Raw genomic sequence first — 23,748 nt, 5'->3', positions numbered from 1 at the left:
TCTGTGCTAATGAGGAGCTAACCAAACACTTCTCATCTCTGAAGCATAAGGCTCAATCAAGCCCATAATGATCTACATAAAGAGGGATTTCAAAGCATTATGGCAAAGTGGACATTTGTAAATACATCTATTCACACAGATTATGAGTCAGATAAGCTGAAAACATGACGGGGAATTGCAAAACACCAAGATGTGATTTCATCAGACACCAGTGAAGTATACTGAACAGAATGAATGATTGGTTTGATTACAGACATGGATAAGTTTAATACCAATCAAAGTTAGGTCCCTCAGCGGGCCGTTTGTTTAATTCTCTCTCATCGATGTCCCTCCGCTACCATACTAGTGCTTCACAAAATGCTGTTCTGGTTTTCTTTCTAAATGTCTCAAGAAATGAACAAGAAAACAAAGAAGAACAAGAAGGAAACGAGAGGCAGGGATGAAAAGGAACTGACAAATATATAAGGAAATGAAAATGACAAAATACATTCAAACACAAGTATCGATATCATCATGCAGTTTGGACATTAGGCACTATTTTCATGAGCGCGCAGACTGATGCAAGGCACGCAACACGCAAGGTAGTGTTTGTGCAAATTGTGGGAGTGGTACTGCAACAAAATGCAATTTCCTTACAAAATATCGTACACAGAATGACACACCTGTTGAAATACTTGGTTGAGGCTATTGATGGGTAAATATGTATAATCAATAGAGCACATTCATTTCATTTAATTTGCTTATGAAATCTCAATAGCAATGGTTGGTTTGGTTTTATTTTTAGCTACACTTGTAAAGCACATCTTCAATTTTTAAGACTAATAAGAATGTTATAATTAACTCACTTAGCTATTCTGGCCATGCTAAATACAGCAGTCTTCCTCAGCCACAACAGGGTGCACTTGAAGTGTTGTTACTGTGCTCAGACAGGAACTGTCCCATCTGCCAGTCTGTGCTCAGGTGTGGCTGAAATCTCTGTATTTATCATTTGAAATGGACAATTGGAAGAGTTGATCACTGCACTGTTAATTTTGCACCTCCCCCAACTCTTTTGCAGTATGGTGCACATGAAAGAAATCTGACATTTTATTTGACTACTCCCATTTGGCTTGCAATAAAATTTAATGGTTGCGCCCTGCATCATGCCCGATTAAAATAGAGCCCACTGTCTCTCTGTTCACCTTTCTTGCTCCAGTCCAGACATGTTACAGCTAACATGTATCTGGGGGTAACAAAATGATAAAAAATTAAGGAAATCTTTGTGGAAGATGAATGCAGTGTCTATACTAAAAGGAGAACCTATCAGAAATAGTGTACATGCACACACTTTCATACGCATATAGCAGGGTATATGGACTATATCCTGTACTGTAGTTGCACACACGTTCATAGGGACACAGCAGGGTATATGGACTATGAGTAGGGAGGATTGAATAAAGTGGAGGGTTGTATGTTTTGCCTTGATAAAAATGGCAGCTTGTTCTATTGGGACAGTTTGCAAGCAAACAAGTCAGAGAGGTTCAGTGATCTATCCATCTCTCTTGTATGTGCTGCTTTTTAGTGAAAACGGCTCTAAACTGAGAAACTGAGGTAGAACTGAATGCAGGGTGCACAGATATCATCACAGACAATCCACAGACAGCAGCAGAGCAAAGTCATAGAACTGCATTTTGAATTCTCCCCCAAAAGGAAGAGAGACGGACAAAACAAGAGAAAGAAAGAAAGCCCTAGAAACCCCAAGAGCAAATAAAACCCTTTTGGTTAACTCAAAGTGGTCAATCTATCCTTTCTGCAGCAGGGATAAAACTACAACAGCATATATTAATTGGTGGGAAAAGATATCTATATGATGGGATACTGCATTCTTTCTGGTGTGGCTAAGCTTAGATAGCTAACCTTTTCAACACTACTCTAGTCTGTGCCAGTCTTGTCAACATGGACTCCATTCACTGTCTGTGGGAGGAGAGCAGGGAAAGGGTGGTGTGCTCATGTCTGTTGCTCTGTTCAGACACCACGATTAGACCCCCATCAGCTGCCACAAGTAAATACAAAACAAGAGTCTCAATGGAATACTTTACACTCACAGGGAAAAAACAAACAAACAAAAGAAACAATGAGGAAAGATTTCAAGGAAGGATAGAATTAAGAAAAGATTAAATGACAGAAAATAATACAATACCAAAAGATGGAAAGAATTTACTCCTCCAAATTTCCTCTCAACATTCCAGAATATCTCTGGTACATTCATAGTCATATCCTTGCCTTTACTATTCTACTGAGGTAACACCTACATTTGTTCCATTTTAGATAATGCAAATCAGAAACCAAGCCTAATGTTGTCAGCAGTATGTAGTGCTTCGACACAATCTTTTTTGAGGTACTGTACAAATCACAATCACTTTCCTGAGATTTCTTTTTCATTTCAATGACATTAAAATAAACGCAGTCTTATAAGTTAGGGTCCCGATTACAAATGCCGCATGGACTTTTTTTTCCCTCCTGTCCACATACACTGTGAGACGGACATGATTGAGGAATACTGTTGTTGTTGTTGTTGTTTTCGTATGAAAACAAAAAGGACAAAGCAGAGCTGTGTTGTTTTAGTCTCATCTTAAAGCTTTCTATATTAGCACGTGCCACCAATGTTGATTGTGAGGCAAAAAAAAGGAAATACAAAATGATAAAGCACCACTTCAGGCACTTGATAGCAACAGAATAAAAAAACAGCAGAATGATATATACACACAAAAAGAGCAAATAAAGATTTCCTTCCCCTTTAAGTCAACTTACTTACAGTGCACCATGGGCAGGTGAGGCTTGGCTTCAGCAGTGTGGAGCATCAAACAGTATTTCTCTGCTGTGTTTTGTGCAGATTGCCAGACAATGACTAAAGCGCGGCTCTGCGTCTTTTCAAGTCTTATTTCAAGTGTCTTTTTAATGTCTTTGTGGTTTGGGTTACTAGTATGTATTTGTGTCCCCCCTTCAAAACTGAACGTTTACCACAAAATAATTCTGAAACGCATCCATCTTTTAAAAGGCTTACCTTCTTTTCAACATGGTTTTTTTTTTTCACTTTTCGATCTATTTTTTTCATTGACAACAGCCAAACATTTTATTCCATTCAGTGTATGTGTCAAGTTCTTTTTGTGATATGCTGGGCTGAATTTTGCAAAAGACGTTCTCAAAGTCCTGGTACGAGACAGGCCTCACCTGACCCGGCAAGAAGTCCGAGCCAGCCATGCCGTGCAGCGGGCCGATGACGGCCTCCTGGCACAGGCGCGCCACATCCAGCCCGGAGAAGCTGTCGGTCCGCTGGACGAGCAGGGCCACCTCCTTGTCGCTGAGGCAGTAGTTGTGCTGGGCCAGCAGCTGGCTGATGATCTGGTGGCGGGCGCCAGCGTCCGGCAGCGGCACCAGCAGCCGCTTCATGAAATACCTCCGCAGCGGTTCATCGATCTCCTCCGGCTTGCTGCTGGAGCAGACCACCAGCACCTGCTCGTCGGCCGCCGCCGACAGCAGGCCATCCAGCTGCAGGAGGAGCTCACTCCGCACGCGCTGCACAGGGCTCTCCTCGGCAAGCTGGCCCGACAAGAGAAGCTCCACTTCGCTTACGAACACCACGGCCGGCTGCCGGCACTGTGCCACCAGGAAGGAGGCTTGCACGATCTTGTCGCCCTCCGACACCCACTTGGTGGCCAGGGCCTGGCCGCTGAGCTGCAGGAAGGCGGCGCCCATCTGGCTGGCCACGCAGCGGGCCAGCAGCGTCCGGCCGCTCCCCTGCGGCCCGAAGAGCAGGACGGTGCGAGGCAGGGCGCCCAGGCCGCTGAACATGTCTGGCCGCAACAGGGGCCACAGCACCTCATCTTTAAGGGTGGCCTTGGCCAGGTCCAGGCCAGCAATGTCGCTCCAGTCGACAGGTGGCATGCCCTGCTGGAGGACTTCAGTGGTGACCAACTCGACCAGGCTGGCGTCGCTGTTCTTCAGCTGCTCCTCGGCCGGGTGTGCGGACGAAGCGCCGTTACCGCCGCCGCCCGAGTGGCCGAGGTGCTGCCTGTGCTCCTCGCTGAACTTGCCGAACGATTTGCCCGAGCCGTAGGACGACGGGGGGGTGAGTGCACGCGAGCCGGCCGACTGCCCGCTGAACTTCCTCTGCTGATCCGAGGACATCGACTGCTTGGTGGGCTTAAACGCCAAAGATGACGCCTCAGCGTTTCTGTCAAATCCGTTCCCTCTGCTTGAGTCAGCGATGCTGCTGTCAGGCATTCGGTACATGGGGCTCTGGGTAGAGCGCTGCTGCTGCTGCTGTTGCTGCTGCTGGCTGTAGCTGAAATTTCCATAAGCCGAGTCCATGTCGCCCTGGCCCGTCATGTAGAACGCTTTCCTCTTCAGCGAGTTGGCCGAGCTGCCATTGAGAGGGGTGGGGGCGATCGGTGCATGGCTGTGCGACTGGTAGGTGTAGCCGGGTAAAGTGGATGGCGGTAAGGGAGTGGGGGCCGCAATGCCCGACGGCAAATACGCGGACGGGGGAGGCGGAGGCCCTCCCCCTGGACTATAACCCGCCACCGGAGTCTGTGGGGGGTACCCTGCTGTAGGGTAGCTGTAGCTGGACAGGTTCGGGGAGCCCGCGTTGTAGCTGGGTACTAGTGTGGGTGGGGGAGGAGGCGGTGGGGGTGGCGGGGGCTGTAAGAGCCCAGCGCTGTGCAGGGGTGATGGGTGTGGTGAGGGCAGGCCAGGCGTGCTCTGCCCGCTGTAGCTGGAGTGCAGATAGGAGCCGTTGTAGCCGCTGGTGAAGTCCTGTGCCGGCCCTGTGGCGGCGTGCAGACCGGCTGGCGTGTGGCCGCCTCCGCCGCAGTTACTGCTGGAGTAGCTGGGCTCCGCCAGGCTGCTGGCCGTCCCCGAGCCCACCGAGCTGCCCACGCTGGCCGCCACCTCCACCGTGGCACCGGCTTTGCTCGCCGCAATGACGTCGGCCGCACAGCTCATGGGGTAGATGCCGTCCTGCCAGTCGTTCTCCGACTTGCGACCGTTCAGGAGGCCAACAGGCGCCGGGCCGTCGCTGTAGGAGCACAGCAGGCCCCTCTCGTTGGGGCCCTCCAGGATGCCCGAGTACTTCTCGGCATACTTCTTCAAGAGGTTGGAGGCGGTCAGGGCGGAGATGTCATCGTTGGCCCAGGCGTACTGGTACGTCCTCTGCAGGTGGCCCCGGTAGGCCTCAGCCTTGTGTGCTGGGGAGCGGGTGGTGGAGGAGATGTCAAAGTGCTGTTCCGCCCACTGGGCATGCTCTGGGGTCCACTGCATCTTTAAGCCTGGACAAGCACAACAACAAAAACACCACACAACAAACACACATAGACAAAACAGACAGACAAAGAGATAATGCATTAAAGTATGAAGACATACGTTTAAAATCAGCACAGTATCAGAGGTAGAAAATCTGAAGAAGGCAGAACCAACACTGGCAACATAAGACTGGACCTTAAAACGAGAAAGAAACTTTACTGAAAGCCACAAAATACAGCCTCTTTCATGCTAACGCCTTCCCCCTCCATACCAAGCGACATATCATAGGTGCTGCTGACAGTCGGCATCATAGGAGCAGCATGGATTTGGGCCCCGGCACCTGGTTAGCACAGTATAATGCACCCAGCTCAGGAGCGGACTGACACAGACATCGCAGGTCACTCTATAATCCAACTCTCATCTAAAGGCAGTCCTAGACAGTTTCAAATCTGCTTGGAGGAGTGCAGCAAAGCAATCTCCCTGGCAGCGCTCCGTTGCTTTCATCACACAAACCCCACAGCTCGGCGTGAATTACAACAGCCCCTGTGCCTGCCTCCTGCTTCCTGGCGAACAGGGTGAGAGGGAGGGAGGGAGGGAGGAGGAAAAAAACATGCCTCGCTTGTCTTCTCTCTCCCTCTCTCGCTCCCTGCTTCTCTCTCTCTGTCCTTGCTTTATTCTCTCTCTCTCTCTTCCTCTCTCTGCTTCCCCCTTCCCTGGTTCTCTTTCACTGTCTGCCTCTCCAGTTCCTCTTTTCTCATTGCCTCTGGGGCTCAAAAGCCACTATCAAGCTTAATCCTAAACTCCATCTGCAAACACAAGTAGTTACATATGCTGTCATCTTAGACTCAGCATGGGATTATCAAAGAGACATTTACTCAAGAACAGACTGATGTAATGGTTGCTTTGAAATACACACACACACACACACACACACACAGTGGGGACCATGATCACTACTGACAACAAAGGTGCGGCGCTCTGTTAGCCTACAGGCACATTACTGTATCTAAACCAGTGTTTTCCTTAAGCCTGGCTTCCTCATCTTAAAGCTGACACGGATAATACAGGTCAAACCGCACTGGCACACGCTTTATGTTTCCACATCTGATCTGTCTCGACTATCTACACAACCCCCGGTCCACAAATCCCCCATACCTACTGAAAAAAAGGAAAGAAAGAAAAAACTGCAGGTGTATGAACTGCAAAAATAAGGACCCATTCACTGAAAAGTAAAGAGTATATGTTGCTTAGGAGAAGAGCATAAGCGCATACATGCTAATAAATGGGAATGATTCATCTTCTGCTCCAGTGTTTATTTAAGCACTGCGCTTGAAGTTAAGGGCATAGCCTCACAGCTCACCCTTTTGAAAACACACACACATACACACATGACCAAATCCTCAGATGAGCTCCTCTCTCCTTGCCATCTCCCTCGTGACCCCCCCTCCCTTCCATTTGCTAGCGCGGTAGCCATAGCAGACACCCGCGGCTAATTAGCAGGATGATGCTGCGCTAATTGTGTTAATTTACAAGGTTTTAGTCAAAGAGATCCGTGCAATGGCTGGCACAGATGACAGGCTAGCCGGCTAATGATTAAGGAAAGCTCAAGACAAAGAACTCAGCCAAGCCACAGAAATGGCAGCTAAATACTAATGAAAAGGAAAAAAACATAAAATAATAGAAATAATAAACAACACGTTTAAAAAAAAAAAAAAAACATTACATGAGACCTTCCTCTGGCAGTGGTGTAAATATGTCACAATTACAAAAATCAACCCTGACACTTGGAACAAACAATATTCTCTTTAGCATGCATTTCAGTTGTGTTTTTTAGATTATATACAACCTTATAAATCCTTATAATGGAGACTATACTGTACTCAAGTCCTCTAAACAAGACACAGCAGACAATTGCCAACACGGCCTTTCCTTTTGTGATCTTAAGGGATAGCTCTGATTCCCTCCACGCCGGCTGCTGTCTGCATTGTGTTGTAAATAGCGTTCACACAGTAATTGCTTACGAGAGTGCCAGTGATTGCCTTGTGAATTCAGTAAATAAAAGCCAGTCGTCTCTTCCCTCACGACTCCCTGTGCCTGGTTTATTGCATTACTCATCTTTTAGTCGTCCCTTATATATATTAACCCCAACCCTGAAACAGGCTTGGAGAAGGATGTGGGTGCCACAAATGTACTGCAACACAGTAAGATTTTTAACTATTTTTTTTTTTTCAGAATGAGGGGTTGAAAAATCCTTCACACAGATCATAAGAAAGGGGATTTAAACAATGTTCCAGTCTTTCATTTTAATGGGCTTTATGAATGCTCCTCAGCTCTAACAAAGGGATAAAAATACAGCTTTGAGCAATTTAACAACTTCACAAATCACAGTGTGAAGTACTTAGCAACAGAAGTGAGATGTCATTTGTAACATCCTTGCCGTGCTAAAACGGAAGCCCTGCCTTTCCACCAGATAGGTCGTCAGCGCGGATTTGGTTAATAAGCAAAAAGAAAAAGAAGAAAACATGATGATGAAAACATGTAAAAGGAAAAAGCCGTGCAACTCCTCGTCATTTGCACAGGACAGCATCAGCGTAGCGAGAACAAAAAAAAAAAAAAAACCCTACTTCTTCTCCTGTTTGAATTCCATCTGCATAATGTGCCACTTTGGCCAGTGCTATACTGTAGTAGTGGTGCTCCTAGCGAAGAGTGCCTACACAAGAGTGGCTCAGATGCGCAACGCCTCGGATATTTAATGAAATGGGAACAAAGCTAGAGGAGGGAAATGATTTAAATACAGTGAGCGAGGCTGCTGAACTATAGGGGAGGTACAGTGGTCAGGAGAGCCGCGCCTCTTCTCAGGAGAAGGACAGCATGAGATGAATCACTTACAGGGACTGCTTCAAACTCTCATAAATCAAAGCTGGGGATTAAACATGGCGCTCTCCTCCTGAACTGACTTAACTAGCTTTGTGGCAGAACACTCACACACACACACACCACACCACACGGAAACACAAACAGTTTGCGAAAACAAATGTGTAGGGAAAAATGGATGAAATCAGGGAGAAGGACAACAACACCATTTGGCGGTGCAATTCATTCTTATCTGGCCTAAACTGCAAGTAATGATTGTACCGACCATAGGATTTGAGTCAATATCAGTCAAATCTAGATGTAGATTTATAGTAATTCATAGCGATTGACATTATTGCCCTACAAAATCCATTACCACACCTTGACAAAGTATCTTTGATATTTGCCATTTTGTATGTTGTGCATTGTGTCATAAGCCTTCTCTTCCCAAAGTTTTTGTCACTTGAAGGGACACACACATGCTCCAGTATGATATGTTTAGAAAATATATTTCCTGCTTTTTGTTACAACTAGTGTGGTTGCAAAGAGCACAATTAGGCAAACATTTGCTGACAGTCTGAGGCCCGACCTCAAATTCCCTCTGATGAATATGTCACACCACTATCCAGATCTGCTTCCATCTGCTACTCTGTAGTGACATCTATCCATAACCCTTTGCATTCAAGAATGGCTATACTATGAGCAGGAAGTCAAATATATTCCTATTCCTTTATATATTAGGCATTCTTCTCTAACATTGTTTACGGATATTTCTGAACCCTTATTCAATTCTCTTGGAGATAAACACAGATTCCCTGCTCAAAGTTGTAATATGCACAGGAGAGGAGGAAATGTTTACCATATTTACAATGACAGCCACAAAAATTAGCACCTAACTAACTGTGGTTGAGCTGTATCAATCCTGCAAGTCCCCATTATTTAACCACAAAAAAGCAACCATCTCGACAGTGGCCATCGCATGATGACAGCAACATAAATATTAGCCTTTATCGTTCCCAGCAAAACGTAAAGATTTCAACAGAGAGCTATAGAAATTCATTTTTAAAGGATCATGATGAGGCTTGTGCCAACATCAGGAGGCAATTTGAGACCCATTGATATTGCATGGTGTTTAATTTCTGGTACTGTGATCATCAGCAATGAAACACAGACGCTGACCTTTTTGGGAACTATTAATCTTGGTAGCCTTGGCCGTTTTTAAGCAAACAGAACTGGGCCTCCACTCTGTCCATCCAATTTCCCAGTGCGTAAATTGGACTGCCGCTCGCACAATTCTCTATTCATTACTGGGCTCCTGAAAGGAAGCACAGAGGTGGCCGAGCAGTTCCCTTCTTTTTTTCTCTGTAGGTGTGTGTGTGTGTGTGTGTATTTGGGAGATTGCATGTGTGTTTGTGTGTGTGTGTGTGTGTGTGTGTGTGTGCGTACTGGCTTCTAGCAGGATTCCCTTGCATCAAGGCTCCTGATATACCCTCCCCCCACTGCTCTCCCCTTAAACTCTTTTTTTTTGGACAGGGCTGTATGTGTTTGGACTGAGGCTAGCCGTCCTAATTGAAACACCGTCTAATCAGGCTCATTACCATTTTCAGCAATTTGCACCACCAAAGATGCTTATTAGGTAACTGTGTTTAATACAGCGCTCTTTAGAAAACTAACTGTAATGAGCTCTTTAAAGTCAGTCTTGAGCATGATTATGCCGCCGAAGTGTTTGCAGGGCTGAGGCAGGCTGCTGGATTTAGTCGTGTGCAATGTCATAATTAAGCGCCACGCACTGCTCTCTCTCTCCCCACTACAACACAATGGCCTCCGCTGAAGCCGGAGAAAAAGCTTGAAAAATATTTATAATTACTGATCATTACAGGCCCGGGATTTTCATCTGTGGATGTAAACATAATTACGAGAGCTTCTGCTTTCATGCTGCACTCACACCCGCACACACACACACACACACACACACACACACACACACACACACACACACTCAGACTCAGACTCTCAGACAGGGGCTCGCTATGACAACCATGCAAATACTGGGGACAGACATTAATTACGCTTATAAATAAAAACAAGTTCATATTCTTCTAATAATCTACAACTGCAGTGTTTCCGCTCTTTCACCCTCCCCACACAGGCTCTCCACTCTGCTGCCTACCGGCAGGCTGGTGTGATTCTAATTCAATCTGTAGTGGTAATCGTTATGGCAACTGAGGCCCATTCATCTCGCATATCAACTTAAAACCCGCTTAAACTCAATTTGAGGATCCATATATTAGTCATTCGGATGATCGCTTTAAGCCGGAAGCCGTCATTTAGCCCCTCATTTGAAACAAAATCAGTCAATCAGTCAATGTCCCTTTTACTACCTCCCTGACTAGCTGCTCTTTACGTTTGGCTGCACAGCCTTGTCACACACTGTCAGAGGGCTGGGACTGATACTAAGGACTGAAAGCGACAGTGCTTCTCTTTCAGACAACACAAATGGAATGACCACCTGACCATCAATGCTCGGCAACGCCACAAACCTGCACTGTCACTCTTGCCTCTTGGGTATAGTAATTAAATTAAGAGCTCTAAACAAGATTAATCAACTAATTACCTCCAAATGCATGTCAAAGACAAAACAGGAGTCCACATCGTTAGTGTTTTGGTTAATTGTCTGAACTTGAAAGAGAGCGAGTGAGAGTCAGGAAGGGTGTGTGTGAGAGAGAAACCTGTGACTGAAACAATGCTTATAATAAGAGTAATACAAATGTGCCAAAGGCGCTTCATTTAGATCAGCCTTAAGCTCACAGGCCCAGCATGTTATTCAAGATGCAGTGTGTGAATGTGTGATGTTAGCAAAGCTAGCAACAGAAAGAGGTGGGGTGTTACCTGAAACATCTACATACCGATGGTGGAGGCCTGAACTACAAGTAAATTTTCAGTACGCTTCATCTGTGGCGTCGAGGAAGACCAAGCTGTATTTCAGTAGTGTGAAGGCCACTTCTAGACACTCGTCTCTAAAGTATCATAACCATTCTACTCGATTGTGAACAACTCCCAACAAGCAATATTTTATCCCTTCATTATTTTTTAAACACTCTACCTTGTCTACACCTGTGTTGGATTGATCTGGCCTGAGGTGTATTTTCCACATTAGCTAAAAGGCTCGCATCATCTCAGTGCTCCAGTGCTATTCCCATCTAATAAGCCTGGTGGTGGTGGTGGTGGGGATTCTAACTCCCATCTCCCTCTGGGTTTGAGCTCAGCCACGTCTCCAAAGGCTCTCTGAGCAGCACTGTGGAGCCAAGCCAGGGGCACTCAGCTGTGAACACTCAGCTTCCATGTGCACTGTCCACATATCTACATGTGCAATTTACTCCTGTAGTGTTCAGCACTGATCTGGATGTCTTATTTCCTACCTAAATTAACACATTATGTGGCTGTGTGTCAGATCTGACTCAGAATATAAGTATCTGTTCTGTGTCAGTACAGATATAATACATACATTAGGGATATATAATGGTACTTCACAGATACAATGAAATAATTCTTCTGCATGGAATCTTAAAAGACTGATATATATATATCCATTCAATTCATATTGACCTTTGTCAAAATGAACACATCCACTGTGCATATTTCAAGGTGCAGTGTTCACTAGGAATAGAGTTGAATGTTGAGATGCTGCCAATCAGCTGGGGAGTGAAAACAAGAGTCAACAAAGGAAGGGGAAAAAAAATCCCTCAAACAAAACAGAAACAAAGGAGGGGTGCTGGTAGCAAGGGGAGCACAAACGCAAGTCAATCCATGCAAAGCAGAGGGCGAGACAGACCGACCGTAAGAGACAGAGGGGCGAGTGTAAATTTATACGGCGCACTTATCTTTAATATGGTTGGCCTGTCAGTCAAGCAGTCAATTTCCCCGTGACAAGGCCACTCTTTGTAAATCACGGTAATATTCATGATGCTGTTCTCAGGGAAGACACAGTCGAAGCCCGCTGTGACAGAGCTGTAATCATTTCAATCTAGTAAACACCGATTACGCCTTTCAAAGCAGCTGCCTCCTCCTCTGATACGATGCTCCTGCCCGCGATCTCGCTGCTAGCGATCCACCACCTCAGGCACAGCGCGCCTCAGGGGATTGGGGGAAAGCCAAAGGGCCTGGAAGACCCACCACATGCATGAGAGTCTGAACTTAAGCACCTCAAAAAAAGTCAAATGCCAAACAAGACTTTCCCTAGCCATCCATGCTGTGACTAGGACCAGTGAAAGGAGAAAGTTGCCCAAAGTTGTTGGAAGTTATCGCTTATGGCTGTGGTGCCACTAAAGAGGGGTGAGGCTGTATCTGTGTTTTGGTTTCACAGCGACCAACACAAACACAAATAAAGCACACACCAAGAAAGAACAAATCGCCCATGTAGTCAGGAAGGTATGAAAATGCAGAGACAAACATAAAAACATTCAAGCAATGCGAAGCCATCTGCTTTGTTTATTTTCTATTTTTTTCTATCATTTAATTGCCAGCATTACACCGAGCAGTTGTTTCAGGTTCATTGGCAGTTACTCAAGATTTCCTTTTGAAAACATAAAGTCAGTCAGCCAGTGTGTCACCACAGTGCAAGTGCCCATTACAGAGTGACACCACACTACAACACTTTCTGTCAGCGTTGGCCGAATCTCACTCCTTTTTAACAATGACACAGAGAGGGCAAGATAAGCCTTTCACCTCCTCCATGGTCATCTATCAAAATAAATAAAATGAGCTAATTAGTTAGCCAATAACCAAGGCGCAATTCACATTATATTGTGTTAATTATAAATCATTAAACACAGTGTGCTTTCTGATATTAAGTGGCTGGTAAGTACAGCAGATGCATCATATTTCAAGAGTGCACAATGTATGTGAACATGACAGCAGGGAGAGTAATGACTATCCATTATCTTATATTGCTCGCAATAATAATTTTCGAGTGTCTCATTCCACGAAGGGTGTTCCATCAGATGCCGTCAATGACGGCTTTTCCTGCGTAATCCAGAGTCACAATTTAAAGGTCGTTAGCAGAATTGAAGGCACAAGGAGCCTGTGTGACGCCTCTCTATGAGGTCTTGAACTGTCCTTGTCTGAGACGTTTTATATTGTGAAAACTAATAAAATGACATACGGAAGGAAATATCATATTATCATTTCAAATACATCTTTCTGTATTTTCCCAGAGCCATAAATATGGCGTATACTGTATATTGCACACACACAACAAAAAAAAACACACAGAGGTATACATATGGGGACGCGCACCCATTCACACGCGTTTCTGAACCCAAACATTCCGTATCTATGTGTTACAGAGCGAGATGAGATACTGCACAAGAGGATGTGTGTTGGAGTGGCATGTTCTGTCAGCTGCAGCCCCAAAGCTGAGCCTTTGCAACCAATTCCTGAGACTAATTCTGAGAGAGGAGGCAGATGTCTATCTCCTGTCAATCATTCTTCCACCTCTCTAACAGGCCCCTCAGCCACACACACACTGTTGACATGAAACAGAGAGAGGAAACAGGGATGGCATGTACTGGTTGCGAGAAATTCAATGCACCTGTGGTGACTCCAAAATAACCAAATTCTGGTGATTGCCAAGCGACAGGCTTGGATGCCTTTCCATTCTCACAGCCAAATACACAAAGCAGGCTTTGATATGTTTTCCATCAGTTACATCTAAATAACTGTAAGAGAAAGCAGATGTTTCAAAAAAGAAGCACACAGGGTCTTGTCTGAGAGAGTCTTTGTGAGGTAAAAGGGACTGGCACGATCGTTTGGTTGAAGGCCATTTCTATTACAGTGGGTGTAGTGGTAGGTCTTAAGGAGGGGAAAGCCCCACTTCAGAGCTCTCCTACCTCCACTGCCACATCTGAGATTAAAACTTCAAACTCCATTACAGATTAGACACTCGCTTTCTTTTTTTCCTCACTCACTTTTTTTTCTGAGATGGATTTCTACCATTCCATTTTCCTCTGGACATCATTTGATGAGTGAGTTGGAGATACAAGCCCTCTATACCTAAAACGCTCTCCGCAATTGCTGAAGCACAGATATGAATCATCATCATTATGCAAATCGCTTATACATAATACCTCTTGTCATTTTTATCAGACTCTGTAGAGCAATACGATTAATTTAGTTTGAAACTTCCTTTAGATTTCTCTATTTTTTTCTGAAACCGTGGTCAAACCTTAATGGTGGTAGCACAACAGTTTAGCACTACTGCATGTTAATTTCAATCCTGCTTTCCCTGTCACTACAGATGACTTCCATTGGAAGCATACTGTATTTCATGTCAGCAAACCCTGGGAATGCTACAAAAGGTAGACAAGGGAAAGGGTGCTGATTTTTTGATGGTGCTTCTTGCTCACATGTCTGGTGAGGTGGGGTTTGAGTTGAGGCATTGTCTGAGTCAGTCTTGTGTCTCTCTGTATAGATATATCAGCCAGGATGTGTTTGGACACTGGCTGGCGAATGTCCTCCATGCCACCAGGACAGTCGCCCTGTGGTCCTCCTGCAGAATCCGAAAGCGAGCTGCTGGCAGCGACTCCAGCTCAGCGAGCAGGTCCACCACGCCTTGAATAATTCATACTGAGGTGGTGTCATGAGAGAGGAGCCTCTGCAGCAATCTCTCTCCGGCAGATTTCAATGTTCACACTCAATTGATTCCTGCTCTAATACATACGCCACATTTTAACAGAGCGCTAACACTCTCATTTGCCGAACTCTTCACCAATGGGGGAGGCGGTGGAGTAGAAATAACGCTATTCCTCCCCAGTCTCAGTATCCATGCAGTGTACTTCACTGTAGTTCACCTATGGAAGTCAGTGGCTTAGTACAGCTCCACTCTCATTTGCCTCCATACTTGGCTTCCACGTCCATTGTGGCCATGAAAGTAGTGGAGAAAATATATCTTGAGAAAAACCTAACCTCGGAAGCCCTTTGAAGCACAGCACATGATATCTGCTAATCTTCACTGGAACTCTAGATACAAGAGTGGTGTTATAAACTAGCCAGTGGGTCGCTGCGGCTCTTCAGTGTTTCTGAAGACAAGTATAATGAGCCACAAGAAGTACCTTAAATAAACTAGAAAACATGAGAAACAAAAGAACGGGGGGGGGGATGCTGACATTTAATGTTAGCACATTACCGTTGTGGAGGAGACACATATCACCTCCCACACACTGCAACACAACTAGCTACAACTGCCTCCACCTGTTTACACCTGCTATTATAGTATCAAATTAAAAAGAGCTTCTATGAAAGTGGATATCAGTTGCAAACAGATGTGTCATAATGGATAAAGAGAGATATAGAGGTGTATCAAATCACAAACATCTAAGCTGTCAGCTTTTCAGTGTTTCTTTATCTAAAGAATCCTGTAGAAACAGATACAGCAATAACAGCCTTTCTTTGTGTCACATCAATGCCACACTCAAGCAAGTCAGCCAGGCTACAGAACAGGCTGACGTGGCGAGCGATAGCCTGTGCCATCGCTTTCTCTCGCCATAAAGGCGCCGGTGCCTGACAGTGTGGCTCTGGGGTAAAGTGTGTTTGAGGACGAGCCCTGGGCTTCCCGCGGGATCACTTACACACATGAGGGGAGCAGAGCTGGAATGGGCGACCTCTCTACATGAAGGCTCATTGACCAAAACCCACTCCTCTCCCTCCCTCCCTCCCTCTCTCTCTCTCGCCGGCCCACACGTTCCCAAAAGCCATAATCCCCACATGGACGTCTCCACTGAGGAAAACGGCGAGGCTGCCGGGAAGAGGGTGAGGGCGAGGGAGGAGATAGGAGAAGAAGCGGAGGAAAGGAAGCAAAAAAGACAGGAAACATAGCAGTGGGTGTCTTAAGAGCCTCTCACATTCACCATTAATCTGCTTTTCACCGCTCCTTTGCCAGTTAATGGCACCAGGCAAGCAGTTATTTGATTTACAAACCAATAGGCCTGGGCCTGCTGCAAATTAACAGATTACCTTGTTCACTGGTCCGATTCAGGACTGTGATTACTTCACACTCTCAATCCATTAGTCACAATGGAATAAAAGTGATTGTGTGTGTATATGTGTGTGTGAGAGGGGGTATGTGGGGTGTTGGGGGTTGATAATGATGATGTGATTTCCTGTTAACACATTGTTGATGTAATCATTGCAAACATCTGCTCTGTGGGAATTTGTGTATGGATTTATGTTGCCCGGGGAAAGAAGGAAGGCAGAGCTCTACAACACTACAGAGATTTGGTCTACTTCAGATACTTCATATGTGTACGAACAAGCATAAAGTAGGTCATATTCTCTCTTTTTTTTTTTGTCCATCCGTAATTCGGAAACGCGTTACACTGCTACGGTAATCACACTTGCAACGTCCCTGTTTAAAATTCACCATTCAGGTGTCCTTGAAGTAGAAACAGAATCTTGGTGGGAAAAAAAGACGAGCCATACAAGCCAAAAATAAGTCTTGTTTGTTTACAGTGCCGCGTCTCCCGAGAGCCTTCTGTGGGCAGTCGGCGGTGGCTGCTGTCCTCTCGAGGCAGGCGCGCATTCCTTCAGAGGACGCCTGCGTCTCAGGCTTTTCTTCCTCACTCGGGTGCCAGACGGCCATGTGTGATTTTTCTCCGCGAGGTGCTCAAAAAGAGAGAAAGAACAAGGAGAGGGGAAAAAAGAGAGTCCACTGAAAGTGTGCAACTCTACCCCACGTCAGCATCTCCGCTGGTGTTTGTGTGTGTGTGTGTGTGTGTGTGTGTGTGTGTTGCAAGACAGTTGTGCACTGTGAAACTCGATCTCTGTGACTCACGGGGAGCGTTGCAGCAGACACAGTTTTAAACCAACGTTGCCAGAAGTTTACATTGTAAGACGTTGCATGTAAATTTACATTAAATAAGGCTCATCATTCCACAAAGCAACTAGCGGTTATCCACAGCATCCCTTCCTCCAACTAAAGAAAAACGCTGGAGCACTTGGTTTCATGTTGGTGCTGGCATGGAGCCAAGAGCTGTTCAGCAAATGTATATACTTCACATGTAAATTAGATTAATACATAAAACACTACAGCATAATCAGCTGTAGGAGAAAACAGGAACATAAGCCATGCTTTAAAACAGCACGCCTTCTATAAGGGCAAGTTTTTCAGATCTTCTCTGACTAAATTCTATAAATACATTCCCTATATATGTTGGGCTCCTGATAGTTGTTCTTCTGGGCCTACCTATGTCCTCCACTGCGTGACGCTGCCCCCATACACTTGCGTAACGAAAACATAAAGAGTGGAGGGAAGTGGGTTTAAACTGTAATTCAGGGCATGCAAATGAAACCTACAATTTCCATAGTTTACTGCAAAGTTGCACCAACTTTCCGTGTGCTGAGGGGGGGGTGGGGGGGGCTGGGTAGAAAGCAGACAGATTGAGATGGTGCTTGTGCTTTTCCATTATACACCTGGTGGGTGTAGGTACAGGACGGCTGTCAGCCGCATTGACACCACACCCTCCAATCTCTTTGTGCAAAAAATAAATAAATCACCTCAGGAAAAGAGATAAAAACAGTTGGGCTTGTGAAAGCGTTGCCGCTCTAACATGCATGTTCTCTGTCACTATTGTGCCTTTGATTAATCTGATGTGAAATCATAATCTGCTGTCATTTTATGCTAAAAAAATGTTTTGTTCTCACGTTATGTTGGACATCCCTGAGGCTGATGCTTTTGTGAATAACTTTTAAGTCTACCACTGAAGGACAGCAACCCTGTATGTCCAAGAGCAAAGCACTGTGCATCGTCCCTTAATTACCTAATAAATGAATAGCAATTAGGGTCTCGATAGAGGATTAATGGGAAAATTAACAACTTTCTGGGAAAGACAAAAGGAGAGGAGGGACTGCCTAGACCTCGATCTAACTTTCTCCTTCTCCTTCAAGGCTTTGGAGGTTTTCTGCGGTCACTATTGAGTGCTATTCAAGAAAGAAGGTCAGCTCCCAAACCAAGGCCAGACAAAAGGTGAGATGAGGCAAGCGAAGCAATCTTTGGTCAATATGAAACAGAAAATCTCCCCACAATACTGACATGAAAGTTACTGAAGTGAGGTGGCTGTGCTTATCAGTGGACTTTTACAGGAGAGGGAGATTGGTTCGCCCACCGGCACACAATACATTGCGCAGAGCTCTTCAGCACGGCTGCATTTTTATAAAGAAAATGCCTAGCTAACACACTTAAATGGATCCCACTTCAAGTTTGCAAACGCAGCAAACTACAAGCTCATTACACCACATGCAATTCTTCAGTCTTGCATGCACTTTATCAAAGAATTTAAATATTTTTTATTAACATTAACAATGCCTTGTTAATTGTTGGTACAGTACTACAGATATTTATTACTAACAAGTCTAGTACTAAAGGGTACTACAAACTTTTGCAGAGCAACTAAAAATGCTGCTGTATGAGAGCTGGGATGCATGCTGAGTTTTTTCCCTGAAACTCCATGGCAGGGGCTTGACATAGACAGATCTCTCTCTCCCCCCTCTCTCTCTCTTTCTCTCCCTCTCTTCCCCTCCTAACTCTTTCCACGCTCTCTCCCCCTTCCTCCCATCTCCCCTGCCCAAGATTATGCTTCTTCACTGCCAGGACCCAGCTGTCATCCCGGTATTGATTTGACAACAGAGACAAAAGGTATAACTCAAAGTTAATGCAATTGTGAAGACAAATGCTCAGCTGAGCAAAAAAGTCAGAGAAAACAAGCGGCCAGCGCCTTGACAAAACACGCCGAGCCGAGCAGCGTGAAGCCGCTGGCCTGCGCCGGCACCGTGCACAGCGCGGGGGCTGCGGAGGTCTCCATGAAGGAGAGAGCGCTTTCTGCCGCATGTGAAGAGTGAACATCAAAGACTTCTAACCTCCGTCTCCGCGACCGCCAGCATACGTTGTTTATCAATTCAACGCGCCGGTTAATCAAGTGGCCATACAACCCGCACCAAAGAATGCCATTTTAACCTTCTGCATCAAGCCGCTGATAAAGATGAATAGCTCTCATTTAAATACCACTTTTAAATCCCGCATTTCCGTGAGGGAGACGTCTGTAAGCGCTCTGTCAGAGTCAAGATCATTGCTGTTGTGTAATGTGGATAAACATTGGCCACGATAGGAAAGATCTAACATATCACTTATTGCACTGACACACTTTCCTTATCAACATCAATTCTACACAATAGATAGGTGGTTACCCACAATATGGTGCATAATTTCTAGTTGCATGCACAATCCCATAGACATGACTCAGTCGTGACAAGCTTTTAGCATTGTGATGTGCTGGTATCAGTATATCACATCAGGAAGGACCCACATCTTGAAGCCTCCAGCAGCACCTCCACTGAGGGGGGGAGTTAGCTGTGACTAATCCAGGGGGGAGGCAGTCGGCCGACAGGGAACCAAGGGTGGGAGTTGACAACCAACATGATGTTGCGGCCAGAAACATCTCCTGGTATTACAGGACACGTTGAGCAGCATCTGAGCAGAAACCCTTCCAGTATACACCTCCGGATAGTGCCAGAGGAACTAAACTAAGGAATTGGAAGGAACTATTCCAACGATCCTGAGTGCTCAGTACTGGGACCAAATGCACCAGCTGGATGTACAGGAGCTGAGTGTGAGCCCCCGTGCCAGACTCAGCCATGTCCAGCGTTGTGATCAGTGATTTCATAGATTAGTTACACTACTTAAAGCCAGCTATTCCTGGTGGGAAGGCACGCTTGTTCGTGCTGAGAGACTGAAGTGCATCACAGCAGTGCATTATTGAGTAATTACATTTGACAAGCTTAACAAAGCTATTTAAAAAAAGATAGAATCTGAAAAAAAAAAAATCGAGATAAATTTGGCTGAGCAAATACAGAACCATGATTTGATTACATCTTAGTTCCAGAATCGCCTATTATGTGCTGAGTAAATATAATGCAATCTATAGACTGCTACAGTCCTACTGGAAACAAAATCCCCCTGTGAGCTCGTTGTCATTAGAAAGGCTATTACCAGGGTCAGTGTAACCTGTAAATACTCCCTCATCTCAGAAAGCCCACTGGTCAGTGCTGATTCATTTCGTGTTCACTGGATGAGGGACTCTATGAGCTCAGGAAGCACTGGTAGCCACCCATGACTGTGTCTTCATTCTATGGTTGCAACTGGTATGACAGCATGTGGTATTGGATTCAATTTGTTGGTTGGTTAGTATTTTTTTCTCTCTTTCTGCCATCTGTTTTTTACTGTTGTCATTGGGTGAATATGAATGTATTTAAAATTAGCAGTATCCATACTGGTATACTTTAAAAAATAACAGCCCACAGATGGGAGTCTGTACATCAGACCCAGATCCTGGGTGTTATAATCGTTTGTCACCCCAGAGATGTTCAGCTTACACCTAACCCCAGCGTGGGTGTGTGGTTTATTTGGCCTATGCTCAGATGGTGCAACAGGTGTAAATTCGGTGTCTGGTTACCCTGCAGTATATCCAGCTGATGCATCATGCCTCAGGTGTTCAATGCATTAAAGACCACACTTTGTTAATAAAAACATTGGTCTTTGGGAATGATTGCTTTACAATGTGCAAGAAATCCATGAAAGGCAAAGGTTTAATGCAAAAGTTCATGCACATTTCTGAAGTTGCACCCAAAAATATGTCACGATATTTGCCTTCACAAAAGCAACATTTAAAAGTAACCTATGAAAGAATGGCAAAAAACGGCTTTGGTTAGGATGACTTCTGGGTATATGCTGTATAGAGCTTAGGTTATGGACCTATTGTGTCCATTGAGTAAAATGATTTTTTTTTTCAAGTCTGTGCATCCTATTGTATAAATGTATACCTCTGACAAAATAGTCACACTGTCAAATGCACACATACACACAAATATACACATATAATATAGTTGCTGTAGATACAGTTCTGCCTGATGTTCCTCCTAGAAGAGGACCTTGTCTATTTAAACTGAACGACAACAAGGTCACAAGAGCCTAAAGGAACATCCACACTCCATTAAGTGCATACTGTACCACTGTACAGTTATTTATGCAGTGAGGTAACGATTGCATCAGAATGTGCTGTATTTGCATCTTCCGTATTCACCCAATTAAAAGCTAATTAATTAGATACAATTCTATTACTGAACAAATCCCTCTCATCAATATACACCACCTTAGGTCAGCCACTGCTCAAACGTGAATTGCTTTCTGCACTGTGGGGCCCTAAAAATAGCAGAGTGGCTTCAAAGTATTTAAAAAATAACCAAGCAAAGGAACTCAACAGAAAATGTCGTTGCAGACACAAAAAATATCACTGCCCTCAAATCTAAGGCTTGATTTTTCACTCTGTTTGATTTTCACTCTGTTTCAACACTACTTTAAGTGAAGACTTCAACACTAATCTATAATGCAAAGTCTACATTCAGTCATTACATGAAAATGTTTATTTTCTCTGGCAAAGTGATGAGAGCTAGATGTTTTGAAAGATAAGGTGACAATTTTAAGGCAAAGAAATCAAGTATAGTGAGAGCAGGAACATCTTTAATTGGCTTTCCTTTTGCAAAGAAAACCCTAGCTGAATTTCAAGGTGAATATTGAATGAATGATGTGGAAGAGACTATAAAATTATAAAATAGCCTACTATTTAATGACTGAAAAACATAGGCAGAGGATTTGCATTTATTGTTCTAGACAATAATTATTTGACGAACCTGAAAGCACATAACTTAAATGTAGTTAAATTAAAATAATAACACCAGTGATTCAATAACACCTGAATAGAAAACTTCCTCCTTTAAAAATTCTCCGCTGAATAATGGAGGTTGCAGAAGGGATAACAACACATACCTTCCATTTATCTCTTTTAGTCTGACAAATACACACACCGTTGATGGATGGCCAGTCAGTAAGGAAAAGGAAATGGCCATTCACGCAGGTTACATCAGTTTAATTTAGATAGAATGGTTTGGCCCAGCACAACAGATACACCCACAACACAGTGAATCAGGAGGAGGCGTAGACCTGGCGTGGGGTTAGGGCCAGCGCATGGCATAGCCCGCTGTCCATTTAGAGCTGCATTAGATTACAGTAACCGCCGGAGTTGCGCTCCCGGCTGCCCGTCACTTAGGCTAAATAAATGAGCCGAAGATTCCGCGCGAGTACCCGCAGGCTAAACGAGGTCTGGAATCCGCTGTCCCTTATAGCGCGGTGACGTGGCACGTGCTATTTTCGGAGGACCAAGTTGAGAAGAGGCTGCTGCGAGTGTAACACTGACCCACCTGCCCTCTGACCTAGAAAAGCTGCCTAGGGCCTCTGCTTGCTCCAAAAATACAAAACAAAAAAAAATTATTTCTGGCACCAACAGTACCTTGGAACGATCACATGAACGAAACATTTAAGTTAAGGAAAATATTTAATTCAAAGGTAAGAGGGGGACATATGGATCTGATCAGGCTTCATTGCAGATGTTACTAAAGCTTAAATCTTTGATTTGCCATTTAGAAAGTGTGTGTGTGTGTGTGTCATGTATCGCATTACTCCTATGTCCATGTGTGTGTGTGTGTGCAGTGTAGGTGACTGTGTGTCTGAGAATGTGAATGTGTGTGTGCGTGTGAGTGTGTGTGTGTGTGTGTGTGTGTGTGTGCGTGCGTGTGTTTTCTGTTCTTAGCTTGGAGCAGATAGCTGCACACAGAGATCACAGGCTCTTTTTCTCCGGTGCGCTAGTTTCCTCCAGTCTGCACGTCTCCAGTCATCTGTCACTGGTTTACATACGAGCTATGACACCTCCTCTCTCCGTGGGAACCCATTGTCACCGCATGGTCGGCAGCTGAAGCCGGCTGGGGTGCTGCGTGGGTCTCCCCCAGGTACCCCTGGGGAGGCACATTAGGGCTCTGTGACAGACTGACAGGCACACTCACACACACACACACACACACGGCACAGGCTACCGAACACACACAAGTGCGCTCATGCACACCCACATCCTCCCTAGGCGGAGGTGACTTTTTGCATAAAGCGCTGACTGGCTCTACATAAATTTCAGCAGACACAAAATTATTTTTCAAACCCACCCCCTAGCCTATGAAAATATACAACTTCTAAAATGAATAATGGAAACAGCAAGACAAAAAAGGGCGCTTCAGGGGAACTTTTTTAAATATATGAGAAAGGCTAAAGGGTTCTCTCAGTACAGAGCCAAGCCAGGCTCATTTGTACCTAGACAATCTGTAAGATTTAAAACAAGCATATTTTCAGCAGTAGTGCATGTCTATAGGTTGTGCAACATTGCTTAACAGCTTGGCTGTTTTTCGACGAACTGTGATGTAAGCTTAACATCCATGTTAACATAGCCCTTCCCTGGGAACCCTGGAGTATGGAACTCTGGAGTGGCTATTTTGGACTCTGCAGAGTCAACGTTAGTCCCTGAGGTGATTTCATGATAATGAGCATAAAAAGTTGTCAGCCCTCATAAACCTCCCGGATGATGCTGAACTCTCAGCGAGAGCACTTCCTTCTCTCGTTTTCTCCTCCTTCTCCTCATCGTTCTCCTTTTTTTTCTCTCCATTTTAAATTAATCCAATTCCACGTGGACA

The 23,748-nt window shown here is 44.9% G+C and overlaps 1 protein-coding gene across 1 annotated transcript in view; it reads right to left on the bottom strand.

Annotated features, from left to right (window-relative positions):
* Positions 1-306: 306 nt before the first annotated feature.
* Positions 307-23,748, bottom strand: part of fign (fidgetin) — a 33,781-nt gene continuing 10,339 nt past the window's right edge. The window contains exon 2 of the mRNA XM_076263518.1: positions 307-5,306. Coding sequence (XP_076119633.1) covers positions 3,091-5,306 — 2,216 coding nt within the window. The 3' untranslated portion in view covers positions 307-3,090. The remainder of the gene's footprint in view (positions 5,307-23,748) is intronic.

Source organism: Alosa pseudoharengus, unplaced genomic scaffold (assembly GCF_046254945.1).
Source record: "Alosa pseudoharengus isolate Yale_2024_CS ecotype anadromous, Long Island Sound unplaced genomic scaffold, YU_APseudo_1.1 YU_APseudo_1.1_scf_3, whole genome shotgun sequence".
Classification (NCBI taxonomy): Eukaryota; Metazoa; Chordata; class Actinopteri; order Clupeiformes; family Clupeidae; genus Alosa; species Alosa pseudoharengus.
The sequence above is the reverse complement of the archived record's forward strand: the minus strand, read 5'-3'. Positions and strand labels throughout refer to the sequence as shown.